This window comes from Palaemon carinicauda, chromosome 22, assembly GCF_036898095.1.
Source record: "Palaemon carinicauda isolate YSFRI2023 chromosome 22, ASM3689809v2, whole genome shotgun sequence".
NCBI classification, from domain to species: Eukaryota; Metazoa; Arthropoda; class Malacostraca; order Decapoda; family Palaemonidae; genus Palaemon; species Palaemon carinicauda.
Window position 1 is genome coordinate 90869100 of NC_090746.1, and position 23671 is coordinate 90892770.

General features: G+C 44.9%; 1 protein-coding gene across 1 annotated transcript in view; it reads right to left on the reverse strand.

Moving 5' to 3' along the window:
* The window catches only part of LOC137615965 (dyslexia-associated protein KIAA0319-like protein), a 169725-nt gene that overhangs the window by 66479 nt on the left and 79575 nt on the right, over positions 1-23671 (reverse strand). The window contains exons 8-9 of the mRNA XM_068345648.1: positions 21264-21418; positions 1674-1864 (exon numbers count right to left, since the gene is read on the reverse strand). Of these exons, the coding sequence (XP_068201749.1) occupies positions 1674-1864; positions 21264-21418 (346 nt within the window). The remainder of the gene's footprint in view (positions 1-1673; positions 1865-21263; positions 21419-23671) is intronic.

Genomic DNA, 23671 nt, shown 5'->3' on the forward strand with positions numbered 1-23671 from the left:
CGACATTGGCTTCAGCTTGGCCCATGTGGAGGCCCTTGAAATCTCGTGCAGAGATGGCATCACGCCACAGCTTCTTCAATGCAAAGTTCAAGATGTGCCTCGAAACCTTCCGCTAAGCTTTATTGATAAGTGTGAGGCATATCACAACATCAAAATGCTCCTTTCAAAATTCATGCAGGGTGAGGTTTATGCTATCAATGATTTTGAAACATCTCTTGAAGAGATATTTCGTATAGAGCTTCTTAAAGTTTGAAATCACTTGCTGGTCCATGGGGTGGAGGAGAGGGGTGGTGTTAGGGGGAAGATTGATAACCTTGATGAATGAAAAATATGCTACGATATCTTCCTTGAGGCCAAGAGAGTGAGGAGGGGCATTGTCCAACACCAGCAGGCATTTCAGAGGGAGTTGCTTCTTTTCCAAATATTTTTTCAGTCGGGCCGAAACAAAGATTTACCCACTCAGTGAAGAAGCTTCTAGTTACCCAGGCTTTTGCATTAGCTCTCCACAACACCGGAAGCTTCTCCTTCATAGGCTTATGTCCAGGTAGCTTCTTTTCTTCCGCAATGATGTACGTCTGATGAGGCCTTTTCTTCCACCCCCCAAAAAAATAAACCAGTTTCGTCACAGTTGAAGACTTGCTGGGACTGCAGCCTTCCTGGAGAGTCTATTCACCGAGTGTCTCAACATTTTACTCATTTTTTCAAAGGGGAAAGGAATAATGATAAAAGTGAATAAAATGAATGAAAAAGAAATAAGTCTAGGGGAAAGAAAAAATGTGACTCTGACATCCTTTCATGGAATTAATTCCTCTACCAATGACACCTGGGAGAGCCGAATCCCAAATATCTACTTACTAGATTACTCCAAAAAGATGGTAGCACTATGGTTAGAGTGGCTCAAGTGTAAGCCGAACCCACTTGATGGGACTGAGAACATTTCAAGAATACAATCATCCCTATAGTGGCAGGCAAACCAGACAGAATGGCGAGCGTCTTATCTCTATGAGTCCAGTACACGCCTGGAATCTGAGGGCCAAATTTCAGTACTAGAATAGTTCCGCATGCCAGTGGGGGAATACCGACACTTGTATGGTCCAAACATTATCAAGTAGTTGGCAAGACCACCAGAGCTCTCACAACTGGGTCAGAGAAACCTCTGATCCCAGATATGGTGTTCTCTCCAAAAAGCTTAGACAGTGAAAAGAGTAAGAGAATTTTGACAGCAAGGCTGGAGACAGTTTATAAATATGAAGGAGGATGAAGCAATAATAAGTTTTAGAAATAGGATGAGAGAAGTTTAATCAAACTAAGGAAAAATATTATTCCCCAGTTCGAGAGCCCTCTCGCCAGTCACAAGGCTTCAGCTTGGAAATAATACGCCGTGCTACAGCCCAATGACTACATCAAGGCATTCTTTCTTTAAGAAGAAGAAGAAGAAGAAGTAAGAGGAATCCAAATAATATGCAATACCATGTAAAGTAATCATAGGACCAAAAAAATACGAAGCAGAAGCAGCTAAAGAATTTCTTAGTTTATTTACTACCGACGTACTAAGAAACTTGTTATATGAGATATATTGAAGTACACAGTATTGCTCTTTGATGCTCTCAACCTATGACAAGAGACTAAGAGTTTGTGTGGTGGAATATATAATAGTGATAAAGTACACATACCATAAGTACAGGTGAGCTGTCTGATGCATTTATAACCATTCCTGCCGCAAGAGAAGTCGAATCTCTTTCCCACTTCCATTTTGTTACTGAAACATCATCTGATGATTTTGAACCATCCACTGCAATGACAGATACTGGGAGTGTCACACTGAAGTCCCCACCGGCATTAGCTTTGGGTGATACATTCTTATCTGGTAACAAAGTAAAATTATTCAATTAAAAATTACTGTCTATCCCAACATTCAAAAACTGGCAAACCAGTAAAGAATATTACAGTAATCAAAGCATTGAAAATTACTTTACCTAAACAATCAATTGGTCAAAATTGATATAATCAATAATGCTTCTAGAAAGTAGTCCAAGTAGTGACTCAAATGATATTTACTCTCATTTCCTACAATTTCAAAGGATATTTAAATGGAAGCAAATTTCAATATTTTGCTATCTTCTTTGAACCAAAAACATACTCTACGTGTAATAAATGTCAAATGATAAAAGGCCTGATAACTATTAATTGTTTCAAAATGTTATTTTCATTAGTAAAATAAATTTTTGAATATACTTACCCGATGATCATGTAGCTGTCAACTCCGTTGCCCGACAGAAATCTACGGACGGGATACGCCAGCGATCGCTATACAAGAGGGGGGTGTACTCACCAGCGCCATCTGTGGTCAGGTACTCCAGTACTTCTTGTCAACACCACCTCAATTTTTCCCTCGGTCCACTGGTTCTCTATGGGGAGGAAGGGTGGGTCAATTAAATCATGATCATCGGGTAAGTATATTAAAAAATTTATTTTACTAATGAAAATAACATTTTTCAATATTAATCTTACCCAATGATCATGTAGCTGATTCACACCCAGGGAGGTGGGTGAGAACCAGTATACATGTTAATCAAGAAGCTAAGTATCCCGTATTTCATTTTTATCAGTTATTCAAAATAACAAATAAAACGATAAGTACCTGGTAAGGAAGTCGACTTGAACCATTACTCTGCCTTTAATAAGTACGTCTTCCTTACTGAGCGCAGCGGTCCTCTTAGGAGGCTGAACGACTCTTAGGTGCTGAAGTATAAAGGGCTGCAACCCATACTAAAGGACCACATCACAACCTCTAACCTAGGCGCTTCTCAAGAAAGAATTGACCACCCGCCAAATCAACTAGGATGCGGAAGGCTTCTTAGCCTACCGTACAACCCAAAACAACAATAAAAGCATTCAAGAGAAAGGTTAAAAAGGTTATGGGATTATGGGAATGTAGTGGCTGAGCCCTCACCTACTACTGCACTCGCTGCTACGAATGGTCCCAGGGTGTAGCAGTTCTCGTAAAGAGACTGGACATCTTTGAGATAGAATGATGCAAACACTGACTTGCTCCCCCAATAGGTTGCATCCATAACACTCTGCAGAGAACGGTTCTGTTTGAAGGCCACTGAAGTAGCCACAGCTCTCACTTCATGTGTCCTTACCTTCAGCAAAGCAAGGTCTTCTTCCTTCATATGAGAATGAGCTTCTCTAATCAGAAGCCTTATGTAGTAAGAAACTGCGTTCTTAGACATAGGCAGTGAAGGTTTCTTAATAGCACACCATAAGGCCTCCGATTGTCCTCGCAAGAGTTTTGACCTTTTAAGATAGTACTTAAGAGCTCTGACAGGGCAAAGTACTCTCTCCCGTTCGTTACCCACCATGTTGGAAAGGCTAGGTATTTCGAACGATTTAGGCCAAGGACGTGAAGGAAGCTCGTTTTTAGCCAAAAAACCGAGCTGTAAGGAACATGTAGCCGTTTCAGATGTGAAACCTATGTTCCTGCTGAAGGCGTGAATCTCACTTACTCTTTTGGCTGTTGCAAGGCAGACGAGGAAAAGAGTTTTTAGAGTGAGGTCCTTGAAAGAGGCTGACTGGAGAGGTTCAAATCTTGATGACATAAGAAACCTTAGGACTACGTCTAGATTCCAGCCTGGAGTGGACAACCGACGTTCTTTAGAGGTCTCAAAAGACCTAAGGATGTCCTGCAGATCTTTGTTGGTGGAAAGATCCAAGCCTCTGTGGCGGAAAACCGCTGCCAACATACTTCTGTACCCCTTGATCGTAGGAGCTGATAGAGATCTAACATTCCTAAGATGCAACAGGAAGTCAGCAACTTGGGTTACAGTGGTACTGGTAGAGGAAACTGCATTGGCTCTGCACCAGCTTCGGAAGACTTCCCACTTAGATTGATAGACTCTGCGAGTGGATATCCTCCTTGCTCTGGCAATCGCTCTGGCTGCCTCCTTCGAAAAGCCTCTAGCTCTTGAGAGTCTTTCGATAGTCTGAAGGCAGTCAGACGAAGAGCGTGGAGGCTTGGGTGTACCTTCTTTACGTGAGGTTGACGCAGAAGGTCCACTCTTAGAGGGAGAGTCCTGGGAACGTCGACCAGCCATTGCAGTACCTCTGTGAACCATTCTCTTGCAGGCCAAAGGGGAGCAACCAACGTCAGCCGTGTCCCTTCGTGAGAGACGAACTTCTGAAGAACCCTGTTGATGATCTTGAACGGCGGGAATGCATACAGGTCGAGGTGGGACCAGTCCAGCAGAAAGGCATCCACGTGAACTGCTGCCGGGTCTGGAATCGGGGAACAGTACAATGGGAGCCTCTTGGTCATCGAGGTAGCGAACAGATCTATAGTTGGCTGACCCCACAGGGTCCAAAGTCTGTTGCACACGTTCTTGTGAAGGGTCCACTCTGTGGGGATGACTTGACCCTTCCGGCTGAGGCGATCTGCCGTAACATTCATATCGCCCTGAATGAACCTCGTTACCAGCGTGAGCTTTCGACTTTTTGACCAAATGAGGAGGTCCCTTGCGATCTCGAACAGCTTCCTCGAATGAGTCCCTCCCTGCTTGGAGATGTACGCCAAGGCTGTGGTGTTGTCGGAGTTCACCTCCACCACCTTGTTTAGCAGGAGGGACTTGAAGTTCATTAAGGCCAGATGAACTGCCAACAACTCCTTGCCATTGATGTGAAGCGTTTCCTGTTCCTTGTTCCATGTCCCCGAGCATTCCTGTCCGTCCAATGTCGCGCCCCAGCCCGAGTCTGATGCGTCCGAGTAGAGATGAAGGTCGGGGGTCTGAACAGCTAACGAGAGACCCTCCTTGAGAAGAATGCTGTTCTTCCACCACGTTAGAGTAGCCCTCATCTCTTTGGAAACAGGAATAGAGACCGTCTCGAGCGCCATATCCTTGTTCCAGTGAGCTGCCAGATGGTACTGAAGGGGGCGGAGGTGGAGTCTCCCTAACTCGATGAACAGGGCTAGCGATGAAAGAGTCCCTGTTAGACTCATCCACTGCCTCACCGAGCATCGGTTCCTCCTCAGCATGCTCAAGATGCACTCCAGGGCTTGGTTGATTCTTGGGGCCGACGGAAAAGCCCGAAAAGCTCGACTCTGAATCTCCATCCCCAGGTAAACGATGGTTTGGGAAGGAACGAGCTGGGATTTCTCTAAATTGACCAAGAGGCCTAGTTCCTTGGTCAAATCCAAAGTCCATCTGAGACTCTCCAGACAGCGACGACTTGTGGGAGCTCTTAAAAGCCAGTCGTCTAAATAAAGGGAGGCTCTGATGTCTGCCAAGTGAAGGAATTTCGCAATATTCCTCATCAGTCGCGTAAACACAAGAGGTGCCGTGGTCAGGCCAAAGCACAGGGCTTGGAACTGGTACACAACCTCTCCAAAGACGAATCTCAGAAAAGGTTGGGAGTCTGGATGGATGGGAACGTGAAAGTAGGCGTCTTTCAGATCTAACGAGACCATCCAGTCCTCCTGCCTGACCGCTGCTAGGACCGACTTCGTCGTCTCCATTGTGAACGTCTGCTTGGTGACATAAGCATTGAGCGCACTGACGTCCAGCACCGGTCTCCAACCTCCTGTCTTCTTGGCCACCAGGAAGAGACGGTTGTAAAAGCCCGGGGATTGATGGTCCCGGACTATCACCACTGCCTCCTTCTGTAACAGGAGCGACACCTCTTGATGTAACGCTAGCCTCTTGTCCTTCTCCTTGTAGTTGGGAGAGAGGTTGATGGGAGATGTGGTCAGAGGGGGATTGCGGCAGAACGGAATTCTGTAACCCTCCCTTAGCCACTTGACAGACTGAGCGTCTGCACCTCTGCTCTCCCAGGCTTGCCAGAAGGTCTTGAGTCTGGCTCCTACAGCTGTCTGGAGAGGAAGGAAGTCAAAGCTTGCTTTTCGTGGACTTGGCACCTTTCTTGGACTTGCCCCGGTGACTGTCTGCACGGGTACTTCCTCTACTGGGGGCTCTGCCACGAAAGGGCGGAATGAATCTGGTAGCAGGTGTATCAGCCACAGGGGTGCGGTAAGATCTCGGCACGGAAGGTAAGGTTTTAGCCTTACGTGCTGAAGAGGCCATGAGGTCATGCGTATCTTTCTGGATAAGAGCCGCAGCCATCTCCTTGATTAACTCCTCCGGAAACAGGAACTTGGAGAGAGGAGCAAACAGCAACTGTGACCTCTGGCAAGGGGTGATACCAGTCGATAAGAAGGAGCATAGAAGTTCCCTTTTCTTGAGGACTCCTGAGACAAAAATAGACGCAAGTTCGCCAGAACCATCGCGAATTGCTTTGTCCATACTGGACATGATCAGCATGGCCGAGTCTTTGTCAGAAGGGGCAGTCTTCTTGCTTAAGGCCCCCAGGCACCAATCGAGGAAGTTAAAAATTTCGAAGGCGCGAAAGACTCCCTTCATCAAGTGGTCCAGATCAGAAAAAGTCCAGCAGACCTTCGAGCGTCTCATAGCCGACCTGCGGGGAGAGTCAACCAAACTTGAGAAGTCGGCCTGGGCAGAGGCAGGAACCCCCAAGCCAGGTTCCTCTCCCGTGGCATACCAGACGCCCGACTTAGAAGCCAGCTTAGGAGGAGGAAACACAAAAGAGGTCCTTCCCAGTTGCTGCTTGGACTGCAACCAATCCCCTAAAACCCTCAAAGCTCTCCTTGATGATCTGGCGAGGACAAGCTTGGTGTAGGCAGACGTAATAGGCTGCATGCCTAGAGAAAACTCGGATGGAGGAGAACGAGGGGTTGCAGATACGAAGTGTTCAGGGTATAACTCTCTGAACAGAGCCAGGACCTTACGAAAGTCTAAGGAAGGCGGCGAAGACTTGTGTCCCTCCACATCAGAAGTAGGATCATCCAGGTGAGCAGCTTCATCCTCAGAAACCTCATCGCCTGAGAGTTGAGTAGCGAGAGGTAACGGTAGAGCGGCATGCTGAATGGCTGAATCCTGCAGAACGGGTGCATGCGCACTTGCGGATCCATCATCATGCCTCTGCTGAAGAGACTGAGGGCTGGCAATGACAAAGTCATGAGGCTGGGGTGAGGGAGGTTCTGCGGTGGTCTGAGGAGCAAGCGTGGTCAGAAGCGAATGCTGTAAGGCATGAGGCTCATGCTGCATGGTATGCGGCTCATGCTGTATGGGAAGAGGCTCATGCTGCGAAGAATGCGGCTGCTGAATGGTAAGAGGCTCGTGCTGCATGCGTTGAGGAGGATGCCGCATAGTATGAGGCTCCTGCCTCAAGGGTTGAGGAGGTTGCTGCGCAGAGTGAGGCTGCTGCCTCAAGGGTTGAGGAGGTTGCCGCATAGCATGAGGCTGCTGCCTCATGGGTAGAGGAGGTTGCCGCATAGCATGAGGCTCCTGCCTCATGGGAAGAGGAGGTTGCCGCATAGCATGAGGCTCCTGCCTCAAGGGTTGAGGAGGTTGCCGCATAGCAAGAGGCTCCTGCCTCAAGGGTAGAGGAGGTTGCTGCATAGCGCTGGAACCTGGCAACTCCCAATGCGGCAGCTCACGCATGGAAGCAGGAGGAGCCTCAAGAACATACGTCTGGCAGGGAGGACTGCGCAGAGGTGGAGGAGCGCTCGCAGGAGGAGGTGTGCTAACCTTCTCTGCCTGATACTCCTGCATCAAAGCCGCAAGCTGAGACTGCATAGTCTGCAGCATAGACAACTTGGGGTCCACAGAAGTTGGAGCAGAGGCCTGTTGAGGCACCGCTTTACCTCTCTTAGGAGGTGTGCAGACATCAGATGACTGCGGCGAGTCCGAACTGGCCCAGTGGCTACACCTGGGCCGTTGGACTAGCTCGGACGGGACCTTACGTTTGAGAGGTCGTGAGACCTGGGTCCACCGTTTCCTCCTGGAAACTTCTTCCGCAGACGAGGAATTTAAGGGCTCAATCGTCTGGGAGTGGAAGTGACGATCTCTATCAGATACGCCCGCAACCACTGAGGATACAACTGTGCGCCGATCAAGGCCTGCCGAACCCTTTTGCCCTTCGACGTTGCTTCTCCCCTGGGCTTGGGAGCTTGCAAGAGGTCCCGGACTGGGAGGACGACTGGCACGCACAGAAGTATCCTCATGCGCAACACTGACACTGACACTAGGCACAGCACTGGCACTAACACTTCCCACTGCACTTTTCACTTTAAGTTCCTTGACATCTGCCAAGAGAAGATTGTGGTCACTAACTAAAGACTCCACCTTATCACCAAGAGCCTGAATGGCACGCAACATATCCGTCATATCAGGCTGAGCACTCGTAGTAGGTTCGGGGGTCACCACCACAGGGGAAGGAAAAGGTTGAGGGTCATGGGGGGAGGAATAAACCAAAGAGCGAGAAGAACTCCTCCTAACTCTCTCCCTCTCTAACCTAGTCGTATACTTGAGGAATTCATTAAAATCGAATTCCGAAAGCCCAGCACATTCCCCACATCGATCTTCCAACTGACAGGATTTTCCCCTACAGTCGGAACAAACGGTGTGAGGATCAACAGAGGCCTTCGGAAGACGCCTATTACAAGTCCTAACACTACATCGCCTAATTTTAGGAGCTTGAGAGTGGTCAGACATCTTGAATTTAGAGAACAGTCAAGGGGGAATTCCAAAGTAAAGCAAAGATCGTTAACCAATAAATCAATTTAATTCCAAAAGCTATCTAAGCTAAGGGAAAAGCTTCCTGTACAGCGAAGGCTAAATTTTAGAGCAAATACTTCACCAAAACCGTGAACAAAGACTCCAAAATCAACAGCGTATCCATGTAGGTCTTGCCGGCGGCACGACAGAGGAAAAATTGAGGTGGTGTTGACAAGAAGTACTGGAGTACCTGACCACAGATGGCGCTGGTGAGTACACCCCCCTCTTGTATAGCGATCGCTGGCGTATCCCGTCCGTAGATTTCTGTCGGGCAACGGAGTTGACAGCTACATGATCATCGGGTAAGATTAATATTGAAAAAATAGTTCATACATACTTTGCATCCTAAAATCTATTCCCCAAGGCCTCAGTAAGTTTTCTTTTCAGGCAGCCAGTGTGAAGTAATTGCACAATTTTCCCATTACTCACTTTAATTAAATTGAAATATTTCTTATATCTTATACATTCTAATTTCTAACCATTAAAACAAAAGTTTTCTGAAAAAATTGCGTCTGTTAAAAATAAAATTTTACCTAATACTAACATAATTTCATCATAAAGTAATCCCTTGCAACTGAAATTAATAAATCAATGAGCGTTGTGGATAAGACAAAAAAATACAGATATGAGCAAAACAAACAATATGTTGCTTCTCTAGCATATGCAAACATAAATTAAGTTATTACTCAAACCTAAAAGCAAAATAATTACAGTATTTATCACTATAGCATCCCTAATTTTGATTAACCCAGTAGGGAATATTTCCTTTTTCCAAGATACTCTGACACCCTTTATGAAAACATACTGACTTATCAACTACTTTGATTTGCCAATGTGATATTGTATACCCTTATCTGTGAAATTATTCTATTTACCAAAAGATCAAACAAGTACTGTACAACATATACTCCATTTAGATCAATTTTATAATTGGTCCTTATTCAGCTTTTCATTGGTTGTTAAAATAATGATACTTAAACCCTTCTAAATATCTGAAAATTGCTACGAGAGATAAAAGTAACCTGAAAAGGTGGTGGAAAGTCAGACATTACCAATTGTGAGTTGTAACTTTAAGGATTAGATTATTCATTGGGGGAGCCTGTTTTAGTATTTAAATAATAAACTTTCTTTCTCTAATATTTTTGCCTTATCAATCGCTGCACTTCCCATCTGATATGTGTAGCGCGATTCCCGATTTTCTTGTTATGCTTATCTACCCTGCTACATTCCACTTTCCCTCTACCTCTGCCTTGCTGTACCCAACGTAGATTATAAATCTTACGTGCTTACTGTCTTTTTGCTCCAAACGATCAACTTTTACAATGTTTATTTACAGAGAGACATCATTTTCAAAACCTTGCCCTAAGTGCCAGATGAACGTAATAGCCCTAAAAGAAAAGTTAGAAGTGCTAAATATAATCTAGAAAAGGTATGTCTTCTGCCTACCATGGAGCAAATGTTCCACGTGAACAAGAGCAATGTGTTGTACATAAAGAAAAATGAAGTCTATATTTGTACTATTGTAAGTGCAATAGAGTACTAAACTTGTATTGCAGATGAAGGAAAAGGATATGATTAAAATTGAGAACATCTTTTTCATGTAGATAAAGGACTACAACCAAAAGAGAGAAGTGGAATAACTATGAAAGCTAAGTCTCTTCTAACATTTCAAGTCTAGTAAATATATGGCTGAAGAACTTAGACTGAGCACAAGTGAAACCTCCTCACTTATGCCACCCATACTAATGTTTTAGTTTTTAACTGGTAAATGACTAAACTTTTAATTAAAGACATTTTACTTTTAACTTCTTGATATGAAAGACACTGGTTCAGTTCCTCTCAAAGGGTGAACCACAAATCGTGTTGCTTGAACATATGGAATACATTCACCTATGATATATAGACCTGGATCTGAATGCATTCCATGAATGCAAGGGATATGAATGACAACTATTTACCTGTTGCAAATTTGAAGCTATTCAATCTACCCATCTGGTAATTCGTTTGATTATTAGTTGAAGATTCCTTTCAACTGTTGCCATTCTTGATCCATAAAGAGTGCGTGGAGAATGTCACAGGGTATCATAGAAAAAATTTAACTTATTGCTAGCGGAAATAAGGTAGCACTAAGCCCGGTGTCTTGTGAATCTCCTTATTCCTTGGTAGTAGGTTGGCCAGGGCACCAGCCACCCGTTGAGATACTACCGCTAGAGAGTTATGGGGTCTTTTGACTGGCCAGACAGTACTACATTGGATCCTCCTCTCTGGTTACGGTTCATTTTCCCTTTGCCTACATACACACTGAATAGTCTGGCATATTCTTTGCATATTCTCCTCTATCCTCATACACCTGACAACACAGATTACCAAACAATTCTTCATCACCCAAGGGGTTACTGCACTGTACTTGTTCAGTGCCACTTTCCTCTTGGTAAGGGTAGAAGAGACTCTTTAGCTATGGTAAGCAGCTCTTCTAGGAGAAGGACACTCCAAAATCAAACCACTGTTCTCTAGTCTTGGGTAGTGCCATAGCCTCTGTACCATGGCCTTTCACTGTCTTGGGTTAGAGTTCTCTTGCTTGAGGGTACACTCGAGCACACTCTCCTATCTTATTTCTCTTCCTCTTGTTTTGTTAAAGTTTTTATAGTTTATATAGGAGATATTTATTGTTGTTACTCTTCTTAGAATATTTTATTTTCCTTTTTTCCTTTCCGCACTGAGCTATTTTCCCTGTTGGAGCCCCTGGGCTTATAGCATACTGCTTTTCCAACTAGGGTTGTAGCTTAGTAAGTAATAATAATAATAATATTCCTGACATTTCTTTTTAGACAGAATATTTCCTACTATAACTTTAAATAATTGCTATATTAAACAGCCCCAAATGAACAAACGAAAGAAATATATGTATTTACATATGTATACATATTCACATATATATTATATGTATATAATATCATCATCATCATTATCAGCCACTATTATTCAACAGCAGAAGAAAGGCCTCAGACAAGTCCTTCCACTTGCACCTGTTTATGATGCGACCCCGCAAACTTTCGTAGTTCGTCAATCCATCGTCTTCTCTTCCTTCCCCTGCTTTTTTTTGTAATCTCTAGGGACCCATTCTGTTATTCTTAATGTCCATCTATAATCTGTCATTCACCTTACATGTCCAGCCCTGGTCCAATTCTTTTTCTTACATGTTAAAATATCCTCTATTTTAGTTTGCTGTCATATCCATGTTGCTCTTCTTGTGTTCCTTAGTGTTACTCCCATCATTATTCTTTCCATAGCTCTCTGAGTTGTAACTAGCTAATGTTGTAAGGCTTTAGTAAGGCTCCAAGTTTCTGATGCATAAGTTGAAACTGGTGGGACAATCTCATTAAATACTTTTCTTTTCAGAGAAAGGGGCATTCTACTTTTCCTAATCTCATTTTTTTCTAAAAATCTCCATCTCATGCTTATCATTCTTTTGATTTTGGTTTCGTGTCCTGAGGAAACCCTTACTGTCTCTCCTAAGTACGTATATTCATTAACAATTTCTAAAGGTTCGTACATAACACTTGTCTCCCTGCATTTTCATCGATCATTTCAGCTTTCTTTCTTCAAATCTTTTATAATCTATTACAATTCCCCATTAATATTAATTCTTACATTTCTCTTAACTAAATTTTTGAAAACTTCTGTTAAGCAAGCTGTAAATAATTTAGGATAATATATATTTATATGTTTACATACATACATACATACATACATACATATATATATACAGTATATATATATATATATATACATATATATGTGTGTGTGTGTGTGTGTGTGTATGTATATATACAAATATGTAAGTATTAGTATATAGTGCATACATATACCAAGGCACTTCCCCCAATTTTGGGGGTAGCCGACATCAAACAAATGAAACAAAAAAGGGGACCTCTCCTCTCTACGTTCCTCCCAGCCTGACAAGGGACTCAACCGAGTTCGGCTGGTACTGCTAGGGTGCCACAGCCCACCCTCCCCCGTTATCCACCACAGATGAAGCTTCATAATGCTGAATCCCCTACTGCTACTACCTCCGCAGTCATCCGAGGCACCGGAGAAAGCAGCAGGGCCTACCGGAACTGCGTCACAATCGCTCCCCATTCATTCCTATTTCTAGCACGCTCCCTTGCCTCTCTCACATATATCCTCCTATCACCCAGAGCTTTCTTCACTCCATCCATCCACCCAAACCTTGGCGTTCCTTTTGTACTTCGCCCATCATCTCTTGCATTCATCGCCTTCTTTAGCAGACAGCCATTTTCCATTCTCTCAATATGGCCAAACCACCTCAACACATTCACATCCACTCTAGCTGCTAACTCATTTCTTACATCCGTTCTCACCCTCACTACTTCGTTCCTAACCCTATCTACTCAAGATACACCAGCCATACTCCTTAGACGCTTCATCTCAAACACATTCAATTTCTGTCTCTCCGTCACTTTCATTCCCCACAACTCCGATCCATACATCACAGTTGGTACAATCACTTTCTCATACCGAACTCTCTTTACATTCATGCCCAACCCTCTATTTTTTACTACTCCCTTAACTGCCTCCAACACTTTGCATCCTTCATTCACTCTCTGACGTGCATCTGCTTAAACTCCACCATTTGCTGCAACAACAGACCCCAAGTACTTAAACTGATCCACCTCCTCAAGTAAATCTCCATTCAACATGACATTCAACCTCGCACCACCTTCCCTTCTCTTACATCTCATAACCTTATTCTTACCCACATTAACTCTCAACTTCCTTCTCTCACACACCCTTCCAAATTCTGTCACTAATCGGCCAAGCTTCTCTTCAGCCTCTGCAACCAGTACAGTATCATCCGCAAACAACAACTGATTTACCTCCCATTCATGGTCATTCTCGTCTATCAGTTTCAATCCTTGTCCAAACACTCTAGCATTCACCTCTCTCACCACTCCATCAACATGCAAGTTAAACAACCACGGCGACATCACACATCCCTGTCTCAGCCCCACTCTCACCGGAAACCAATAGCTCACTTCATTTCCTATCCTAACAAATGCTTTACTACCTTGGTAGAAACTTTTCCCTGCTTGCATCAACCTTCCACCAACTCCATATAACCTCATCACATTCCACATTGCTTCCCTATCAGCTCTATCATACGCTTTCTCCAGATCCATAAACGCAACATACACCTCCTTACCTATTGCTAAATATTTCTCACATATCTACCTACTGTAAAAATCTGATTCATACAACCCCTACCTCTTCTAAAACCACCCTGTACTTCTAAGATTGCATTCTCTGCCTTATCCTTTATCATATTAATCAGTACTCTACCATACACTTTTCCAACTACACTCAACAAACTAATACCCCTTGAATTACAACACTCATGCACATCTCCCTTACCCTTATATAGTGGTACAATACACGCACAAACCCAATCTACTGGTACCAATGACAACACAAAACACATATTAAACAATCTCACCAACCATTCAAGTACAGTCACACCCCCTTTCTTCAACATCTCAGCTCTCACACCATCCATACCAGATGCTTTTCCTACTCTCATTTCATCTAGTGCTCTCCTCACTTCCTCTCTTGTAATCTCTCTCTCATTCTCATCTCCCATCACCGGCACCTCAACACCTGCAACAGCAATTATATCTGCCTCCCTATTATCCTTAACATGATATTTTAATTATAAAATAAATTTTTGAATATACTTACCCGGTGAATATATAATAGCTGCTGCTCAGCGGCTCGACAGAAAACACACACAAAAACTCGCGAGCGATCGCTATGAAGGTTGCGGGTGTGCCCACCAGCGCCAACTGTCGGCCAGATACCACACATGCATGCAAACAAGCCTTCAATTCTTCTCGTCCCGCTGCGTCTCTATTGGGGAGGAAGGGAGGGCCTTTAATTTATATATTCACCGGGTAAGTATATTCAAAAATTTATTTTATAATTAAAATATCATTTTTAAATATTTAACTTAGCCGGTGAATATATAATAGCTGATTCACACCCAAGGCGGTGGGTAGAGACCAGAGTTAATTAAGTTTACAGCGTATATGCTTAGAGTTTTTGACAGTTATCAATATAACAAAACCAAAATATATAGGTACCTGGTAAGGAAGTTGACTTAGACGATTACTCTGCCTTGTAAGTCTGTCTTCCTCACGAAGCCCAGCGATCCTCTTAGGATGCTGAAGGACTCCCAGGAGCTGAAGTATGAAGGGTTGCAACCCATACCAACAGGACCTCATCAAACCCCTAATCTGGGCGCTCTCAAGAAATGACTTTGACCACCCGCCAAATCAACCAGGATGCGAAAGGCTTCTTAGCCTTCCGTACAACCCAAAAAACAATATTAAAAAACATTTCAAGAGACAGATTAAAAAAGGATATTGGAATTAGGGAAGTGTAGTGGTAGAACCCTCACCCACTACTGCACTCGCTGCAACGAATGGACCCAATGTGTAGCAGTCCTCGTAAAGAGTCTGGACATCTTTTAAGTAAAATGACGCGAACACTGACTTGCTTCTCCAAAAAGTCGCGTCCATGATACTTTGCAGAGATCTATTTTGCTTGAAGGCCACGGAGGTTGCTATATCTCTAACTTCGTGCGTCTTAACCTTAAGCAAACATCGGTCTTTCTCATTCAAGTGGGAATGAGCTTCTCGTATTAAAAATCTGATAAAATATGACAAAGCATTCTTTGACATAGGCAATGATGGTTTCTTGACTGAGCACCATAACGCCTCAGATTTACCTCGTAATGACTTAGTACGAGCTAAATAGAACTTAAGAGCTCTAACAGGACATAACACTCTTTCCAGTTCGTTGCCTACGATCTCTGATAAGCAAGGAATATCAAAAGATTTAGGCCAAGGACGAGAAGGCAGTTCATTTTTGGCCAGGAAACCAAGTTGAAGAGAACAAGTGGCTTTTTCTGTAGAAAAGCCGATGTTCTTACTGAAGGCATGAAGTTCACTGACTCTTTTAGCCGAGGCCAAGCACACTAGGAAAAGTGTCTTGAGAGTGAGATCCTTCAGGGAGGCTGAATGTAATGGCTCAAACCTGTCTGACATGAGGAACCTTAGGACCACGTCTAAGTTCCATTCAGGAGTTGCCAAACGACGTTCCTTAGAGGTTTCAAAAGACTTAAGGAGATCTTGTAGATCTTTATTGTTGGAAAGATCTAAGCCTCTATGTCGAAAGACCGAAGCCAACATGCTCCTGTAGCCCTTAATCGTGGGAGCTGAAAGGGAGCGAACTTTTCTCAGGTGTAAGAGAAAATCAGCGATTTGGGCTACAGAGGTACTGGACGAGGACACAGATGCTGACTTGCGCCAGTCTCGAAAGACTTCCCACTTCGACTGGTATACTCTAAAGGTAGAAGCTCTCCTCGCTCTTGCAATCGCACTGGCTGCCTCCTTCGAAAAGCCTCGAGCTCTAGAGAGTCTTTCGATAGTCTGAAGGCAGTCAGACGAAGAGCGGGGAGGCTTTGGTGTACATTCTTTACGTGGGGCTGACGTAACAGATCTACCCTTAGAGGAAGACTCCTTGGAAAGTCTACCAGCCATCGAAGTACCTCGGTGAACCATTCTCTCGCGGGCCAGAGGGGAGCAACCAACGTCAACCTTGTCCCTTCGTGAGAGGCGAACTTCTGCAGTACCTTGTTGACAATCTTGAATGGTGGGAATGCATATAGGTCCAGATGAGACCAATCTAGAAGAAATGCGTCTATGTGTATTGCTGCTGGGTCTGGGACTGGAGAGCAATAGATTGGAAGTCTCTTGGTCATCGAGGTTGCAAAGAGGTCTATGGTGGGTTGACCCCAAGTCGCCCAAAGACTCTTGCACACGTCCTTGTGGAGGGTCCATTCCGTAGGAATTACCTGACCCCTCCGACTGAGGCAGTCTGCTAAGACGTTCAAGTCGCCCTGGATAAACCTCGTTAACAGGGAGATGCCTCGATCTCTTAACCAAATGAGCAGGTCCCTTGCGATTTCGTACAGCGTCAGGGAGTGGGTGCCTCCTTGCTTGGAAATGTATGCCAAGGCTGTGGTATTGTCGGAGTTGATCTCTACCACTTTGTTTCGAAGGAGACTCTCGAATTTCATCAAGGCCAGGTGGACTGCCAAAAGCTCCTTGCCGTTGATGTGCATGCTCCTCTGACTTGAGGTCCACAGACCTGAGCATTCCCGACCGTCCAGGGTCGCACCCCAACCCAAATCCGACGCCTCTGAGAATAGTACGTGGTTTGGGTTCTGAACTGCTAGGGAAAGTCCCTCTCTCAGACTGATATTGTCGTTCCACCAATTCAGGCATGCCTTTACTGGTTCGGAGACCGGGATTGAGACCGTCTCTAATGTCTTGTCCTTTTTCCAGTGAAAGGCTAGATGGAACTGGAGAGGTCGAAGGTGTAGCCTTTCTAGCGAGACAAACTGCTCCAGGGATGATAGAGTTCCTACTAGACTCATCCAATTCCTGACTGAGCACCGTTCTCTCTTCAACATCAGTTGGACTTTGAGCAGGGCTTGCTCTATTCGGGTGGCAGACGGAAAAGCCCGAAAAACTGGACTGCGAATCTCCATCCCTAAATACAGTATAGTTTGGGATGGAATCAGCTGGGACTTTTCTAGGTTGACCAAAAGTCCCAATTCCTTGGTCAGATCCAATGTCCAATGAAGATCCTGCAGACAGCGATGACTGGACGAGGCTCTGAGAAGCCAGTCGTCCAAGTACAGGGAGGCTCGGATTCCCGATAAATGGAGGAATTTTGCTACATTCCTCATAAGCCTCGTAAACACGAGAGGAGCAGGACTTAGGCCAAAGCACAGGGCCCGAAACTGGTATACCACATCGATGAAAACAAACCTCAGAAACGGTTGGGAATCTGGGTGTATGGGGATGTGGAAGTACGCGTCTCTTAGGTCGAGAGAGACCATCCAGTCTCCCTTTCTGACCGCTGCTAAGACTGATTTCGTGGTCTCCATGGTGAACTTTGTCTTCGTAACAAAGACGTTGAGTGCACTGACGTCTAGCACCGGTCTCCAACCTCCTGTCTTCTTCGGTACTAGGAAGAGACGGTTGTAAAACCCCGGTGATTGAAGGTCCGAGACTTTCACCACCGCTCCCTTCTCTAGCAATAGAGACACTTCTAGGTTTAGGGCTTGTCTCTTTGACTCCTCTCGGTACCTGGGAGAGAGGTCAATGGGGGAAGTCGCTAGAGGAGGTTTGCGTACAAATGGAATTTTGTACCCCTCTCTGAGCAACCGCACAGATTGTTGGTCTGCGCCCCTCTTCTCCCAGGCCTGCCAGAAGTTCTTCAATCTGGCTCTTACTGCTGTCTGAGGCTGTGGGCAGTCAGACTCTGCCACGTGAGGACTTGGCTCCTCTCTTCTTTCCTCTCTTTCCCTCGGCACGAGTACTTCCCCTGCTGGGAGCTCTGCCACGAAAGGGCGGAATAAATCTGGACGCCGGAGTGTCTATCCTAGGTCTAGCAGAAAAGGATGTAGAAGGAGTCCCTTTGCGAGCAGAGGACGCCACCAAGTCATGGGTGTCCTTCTGCACGAGTGAAGAAGCTATGTCCTTAACCAATTGTTGCGGGAACAAAAACTTTGATAAGGGAGCAAAGAGCAGTTCAGATCTCTGACAGGGAGTAACCCCTGCCGAAAGAAAAGAGCAAAGGGACTCTCGCTTCTTTAAGACTCCCGACGTAAAAGAGGAGGAGAGCTCATTGGAACCATCGCGGATGGCTTTATCCATACAGGACATAATCAGTAAGGAGACATCTCTATCAGCCGATGAGATTTTCCTACTTAAGGCTCCCAAAGACCAGTCAAGGAAGTTGAAAACTTCAAAGGCTCTGTAAATGCCTTTCAGCAGATGGTCAAGGTCCGAGGAGGACCAACTAATCTTCGAGCGTCTCATGGCTAGGCGGCGGGGAGAGTCTACAAGGCTTGAGAAGTCACCCTGGGCAGAGGCAGGGACTCCCAAGCCGAGAACTTCTCCCGTGGCATACCAGACGCTCGATCTAGACGAGAGTTTCGACGGAGGGAAGGCAAAGGCCGTCTTCCCCAAACTCCTTTTGGTTTCCAACCAGTCGCCTAAAAGCCGTAAAGCTCTCTTGGAAGAGCGAGAGAGCACAAGTTTTGTAAAGGCTGGCATGTTAGCAGGTAAGCCTAGAGCAAACTCAGACGTTGGCGAACGAGGAGCAACAGCGACGAAGTGATCGGGAAACAACTCCTTAAAAATTAACATGACTTTCTTAAAGTCCATTGATGGAGGAACTGTTCTAGGTTCGTCTACATCCGAAGGATGATCATCATGCTGAGGGTCAGCAACGTCCTCATCTGAAGGATCCTCATCTGACAACTGCTGAGTAACAAGCAAAGGGGTTGGCAATGCTTGACACGCAGAGTCCACACGCACTGGTGCATTAGTAGCAGTCCAGGACGCAACGTCATGTAACTGCTTAACAGTCTGTGAACTGTCAACAACAACAGGAGCGGGAGGACGCTCGACGTCAACTGGAGACTGTTTTGACTGCCTAGACTGAGCAGTCAAAACAACTCTAGACTGCGGTGGTTGACGCTCAGCGTCAAAACAAGTCAACTCCGCTTGTTGGCGAACGTCCTGAACGTCAACAGGAGCATTAGGAAGTGGCCTAACGTCCAAATGCGGCTGAAAGTCAACACGTGACCGCATCGAGTGAGGCTCTACATAGCGTGACTGACGTGACTTAGCTACGCCAACGTCAACAGGACGAGCAAAGGCTCGTTTGGGCGGCTGAAGGCCAGGATCTCGATGAGATAAACGGCGAGGATCAACGTGAACCTTATCGGCAGAATAGTCTTCCATAAGGGAGGCGAGCTTAGTCTGCATGTCTTGCAGTATAACCCATTTAGGATCAACGGGAATGGGTGCGGTAAACGACGGGGTTAACGTCTTAGACGGCACAACCTTGCCTACACCAAGACTCTCTGAGCCTGTGTAACGTTGTTGCTTAGGCGGCGAGCAGTCATCCAATGACTGCAACGGGTCAGAACTGTCCCAATGACTACATCCAGGACGCTGGACCTGTCCTGAAGGGACCGACTTTCGCTTAAGGGGCCTAGAAACCTTGCTCCACGGTTTCTTATGCGAAAAGCCTTCGGATGACGAGGAGAAAATGGGCTCTCTCGTCTTATGGTAGGGGCGATCTTGGTGAGACACGCCTGATACCATAGAGGGAACGTCTGTTCGCTGATCAAGGCCTCTCGAACCCATAAGTCGTACGACATTACTTCTCCCCTGGGCTTGGGAGCTTGCAAGAGGTCTCGGACTAGGTGAACAACAGGCACGAACAGACGAACCCTCGGTCGCAACACTGTTCACAACACTTTGCGCACTAATCACTTTCCCACTATTTTCCGCTGTGGCACTCTGACACTTAAGCTCTTTAACGTCAGCCATGAGTTGATTACGATCAGTTGCTAACGCTTCAACTCTTTCACCCAAGGCATGAATGGCACGTAACATGTCTTGCATTGATGGTTCCTGAGTGCCAGAAGGGGGGTTAGGTACAACCACTACAGGGGAAGGATTAGGATCAGGAGCATGTGGAGAGGAAAAATCTACTGACCTAGAGGAACTCCTCCTTACCCTATCTCTCTCTAGCTTACGAGAATACTTGTCGTATTCGAGCCAATCGAATTCCGAAAGGCACATGCATTCCTCACACCGATCTCCTAATTGACAGGTTTTACCCCGACAATTAGAACACACAGTATGTGGGTCGAGAGAGGCCTTTGGAAGACGCCTATTACATTCCCTAGCATTACACTTACGAAATCTAGTGGCTTGTGAAGCGTCAGCCATTTTGAATTAGTCAAAGAAAGTCCAAAAAAAACAATCCAAGTCATCAACAATTAAATCTGTCCAATAAAGAGTTCAAGAGTTTAAGTTGAGGAAAAACACCTGCACTGCGAAAGCTCAAACCAAAATGAAGTACTTCACCAAATATGTTGAGAAAACTCCAGGTTATACAGCGAGTATTGATACGTCTTGTCGTCAAGGTCGACAGAGAAGAATTGAAGGCTTGTTTACATGCATGTGTGGTATCTGGCCAACAGTTGGCGCTGGTGGGCACACCCGCAACCTTCATAGCGATCGCTCACGAGTTTTTGTGTGTGTTTTCTGTCGAGCCGCTGAGCAGCAGCTATTATATATTCACCGGCTAAGTTAAATATTTAAAAATTCAGTAAACTTAAAAAAAAATTCCACCCATCCTTTCCCTTGCCTCCTCTCCTTTTAACAACCTTCCATTCCCATCTTTCACTGTCTCTTCAATTCTTGAACCAGCCTTCCTTACTCTCTTCACTTCTTTCCAAAACTACTTCTTATTCTCTTCATATGAATGACCCAATCCCTAACCCCACTTTAGTATATAGTACTGAACACATATTTTTTCAAGGTCATATTTGTCATTATGTTGGATTGACTGGAGTCACCTTAACTCTGAGTGAAGTATTAATGTATTAATTTTCACAATATCCAACTTAATCTTTATTCCATAACCATTCTTAAAAAATTGAAATTAGTACTCACATACCTTGAATAACAGATACCGTTACATCATTGGATGAATTCTTAGAAGGGTCATCTCCATTCCATGTAGTAAGCATAAACACGTAATCCCCTTTGGTTAACCCAGAGACGTTGACCTTTACCTCATCATTTTTAGAAAAATGCACATTACTTGGGCCACTGAAAAATAAATATACATTATAGAGTAATAAGGGATTTTGACGTAGGAAAAATCTATTTCTGGGCGAAGGACCTGTGCCGCCCAGTGAATAAGCTCCATTTAGCACTTATTCTTAGGTAATTTACTGCTAAATATACCAGAGAAAAAATGTAAAGGAGTGCTAGGTTAACTAGCTCGCTCACCTATTGGTGTCGGTATAAAATTGGGCGTATATTCCAGAGGTCCCGCACTATTTAGATTAATCCACGACAGAGAACCCCAATAGAGGAGAGCCGTTCAACCTCACTCGGTACTACTACAATGCATCCGCTCAGAACCCAACTCCTTAGCACCCAAAGTTTGGGGACTCCAAGGGAGAGGAGCTGGGAGGGTTCACTGGGCGGCACAGGTCCTTCGCCCAGAAATAGATTTTTCCTACGTCAAAATCCCTTTTCTGGGCTCGAACCTGTGCCGCCCAGTGAATCTATACAAGAGAAAAATGTCACCAAACTTGCAAAATAAAGGAAAAAACATAAGCGTAAGAGAAATACAGGATGCTTTAATCAGAGATGAGTACCAAAAAACAATTATAAGGGTATCTTAAATATGAACATAAATCCAATAAGGTAGGTATAATAATGCCGTGAGTGATAATATATACAGATACTCAGGAGCATAAAATTTACAAATATAATAACAGTATTCAGGTGCGAGACCAACGAATACAATAGGGTATAAATGAGGCAGGTAAGAGGGAGAGATAAAGAGTCAAGGCATTAACCTGTGAGTTACTCGTGAGTAACTACGCTCCCTGCGGCTACTGTAGTAAATTTTAGGGCTTCCAAATGTTTAAGATAGTGTTTCTTGAACACTGACGGTGATTTCCACCCTGTATACCTGGAAAGGTCTGTAAAATTCATGTGGTGAAAGAAGTTCACCGAGGTGGCAACCGCCCTGATATCATGTGCAAGAGGAAAAGAGTCAGGGTTAGCTTGTTTAATAAAATACAAAATTTGTTGCCTGATCCCTTTAATAGTAATGGTACCGCCTTGTTCTCTAACGAATAGAGGCCCCGAGGAGTTAGAGGAGGTCCGGGATAGATAAGACCTAAGAGTAGTGACAGGGCACAGCGACGGATCTTGCGTGAGGGGAACAATTTTCCAGGAGGTCCATCTGTTTTGAGGGTCTTCATTCTTAGCCAAAAAGAATTTGTTAGGAGAAAGAAGGACCTCTCCTGAAGGCAGAAAGTCAATATGACCCGGGTCTCTCGACAAGGCTGCCAATTCAGAAATTCTTGCCCCGGAAGCCAAGCTCACTAGAAAAAGTGTTTTCCTGAGAAGGGGCATGTAATCACAAGAACTGTTAATGGTATCAGAAGCCAATTTGAGTACGTCATTAAGGAACCAGGTCACCGGGGTAGGACGAGTAACCGGTTTCAGTCTGGCACAAGCTTTCGGAATTGAAGCTAACAAAGAGTCGGTTAAGTCTATGTTAAAACCCACTAGGAAGATCTTTTTCAGAGCCGATTTAATAGTGGTGATAGTATTGGCTGCCAGACCTGATTCTAATAAAGATCTAAAGAAAGTGACTGTAAGGTTCAAGTTCATACAGTTCACGTCTAAGTCTATTAAAAATTTTGCCAACTTTTTAACTGCAGAGTCATACTGACGGATGGTGGAATCCCGTTTATCCGATTCTAGGAACAAGGTGTTTTGAGGATCAATATTGGCACCATGCATAGCCGCAAACTTCATAAAGTCCATAAAGTTAGGGCGCTCTGAATGTTTGAGAAAGCGTACACAACGCGTGTTTGTACTATCTGAGACAGAACCGGATTGGGTATCGGGTGAGGGTATAATCTCAACTCCCGCAGGAGAGGATACCAGTTGCTCTTGGGCCAGTTGGGTGCGACCAAGGCTACTCGTCCCTTGAAGGATCTCAGTTTGTCTAGAACTTTCAGCAAAAGATTCACCGGGGGAAAGAGATAAATCTTTTCCCAGTTGTCCCAATTCTGTGACATGGCATCTGTGGCGTAAGCCTGAGGGTCTAGATTGGGAGCTACATATACTCTCAATTTGTGGTTGGATTCCGTGGCGAAGAGGTCCACTTGGAGACCGGGAACCTGAGAGAGAATCCACCGAAATGACTTTAGATCGAGTGACCATTCCGATTCTAGAGGGGAGGTCCGGGACAGGGCGTCTGCCACTACATTCCGGACTCCCGCCAGGTGGACAGCTGAAAGATGCCAACGGTTCGAGGCTGCTAAGGAGAAT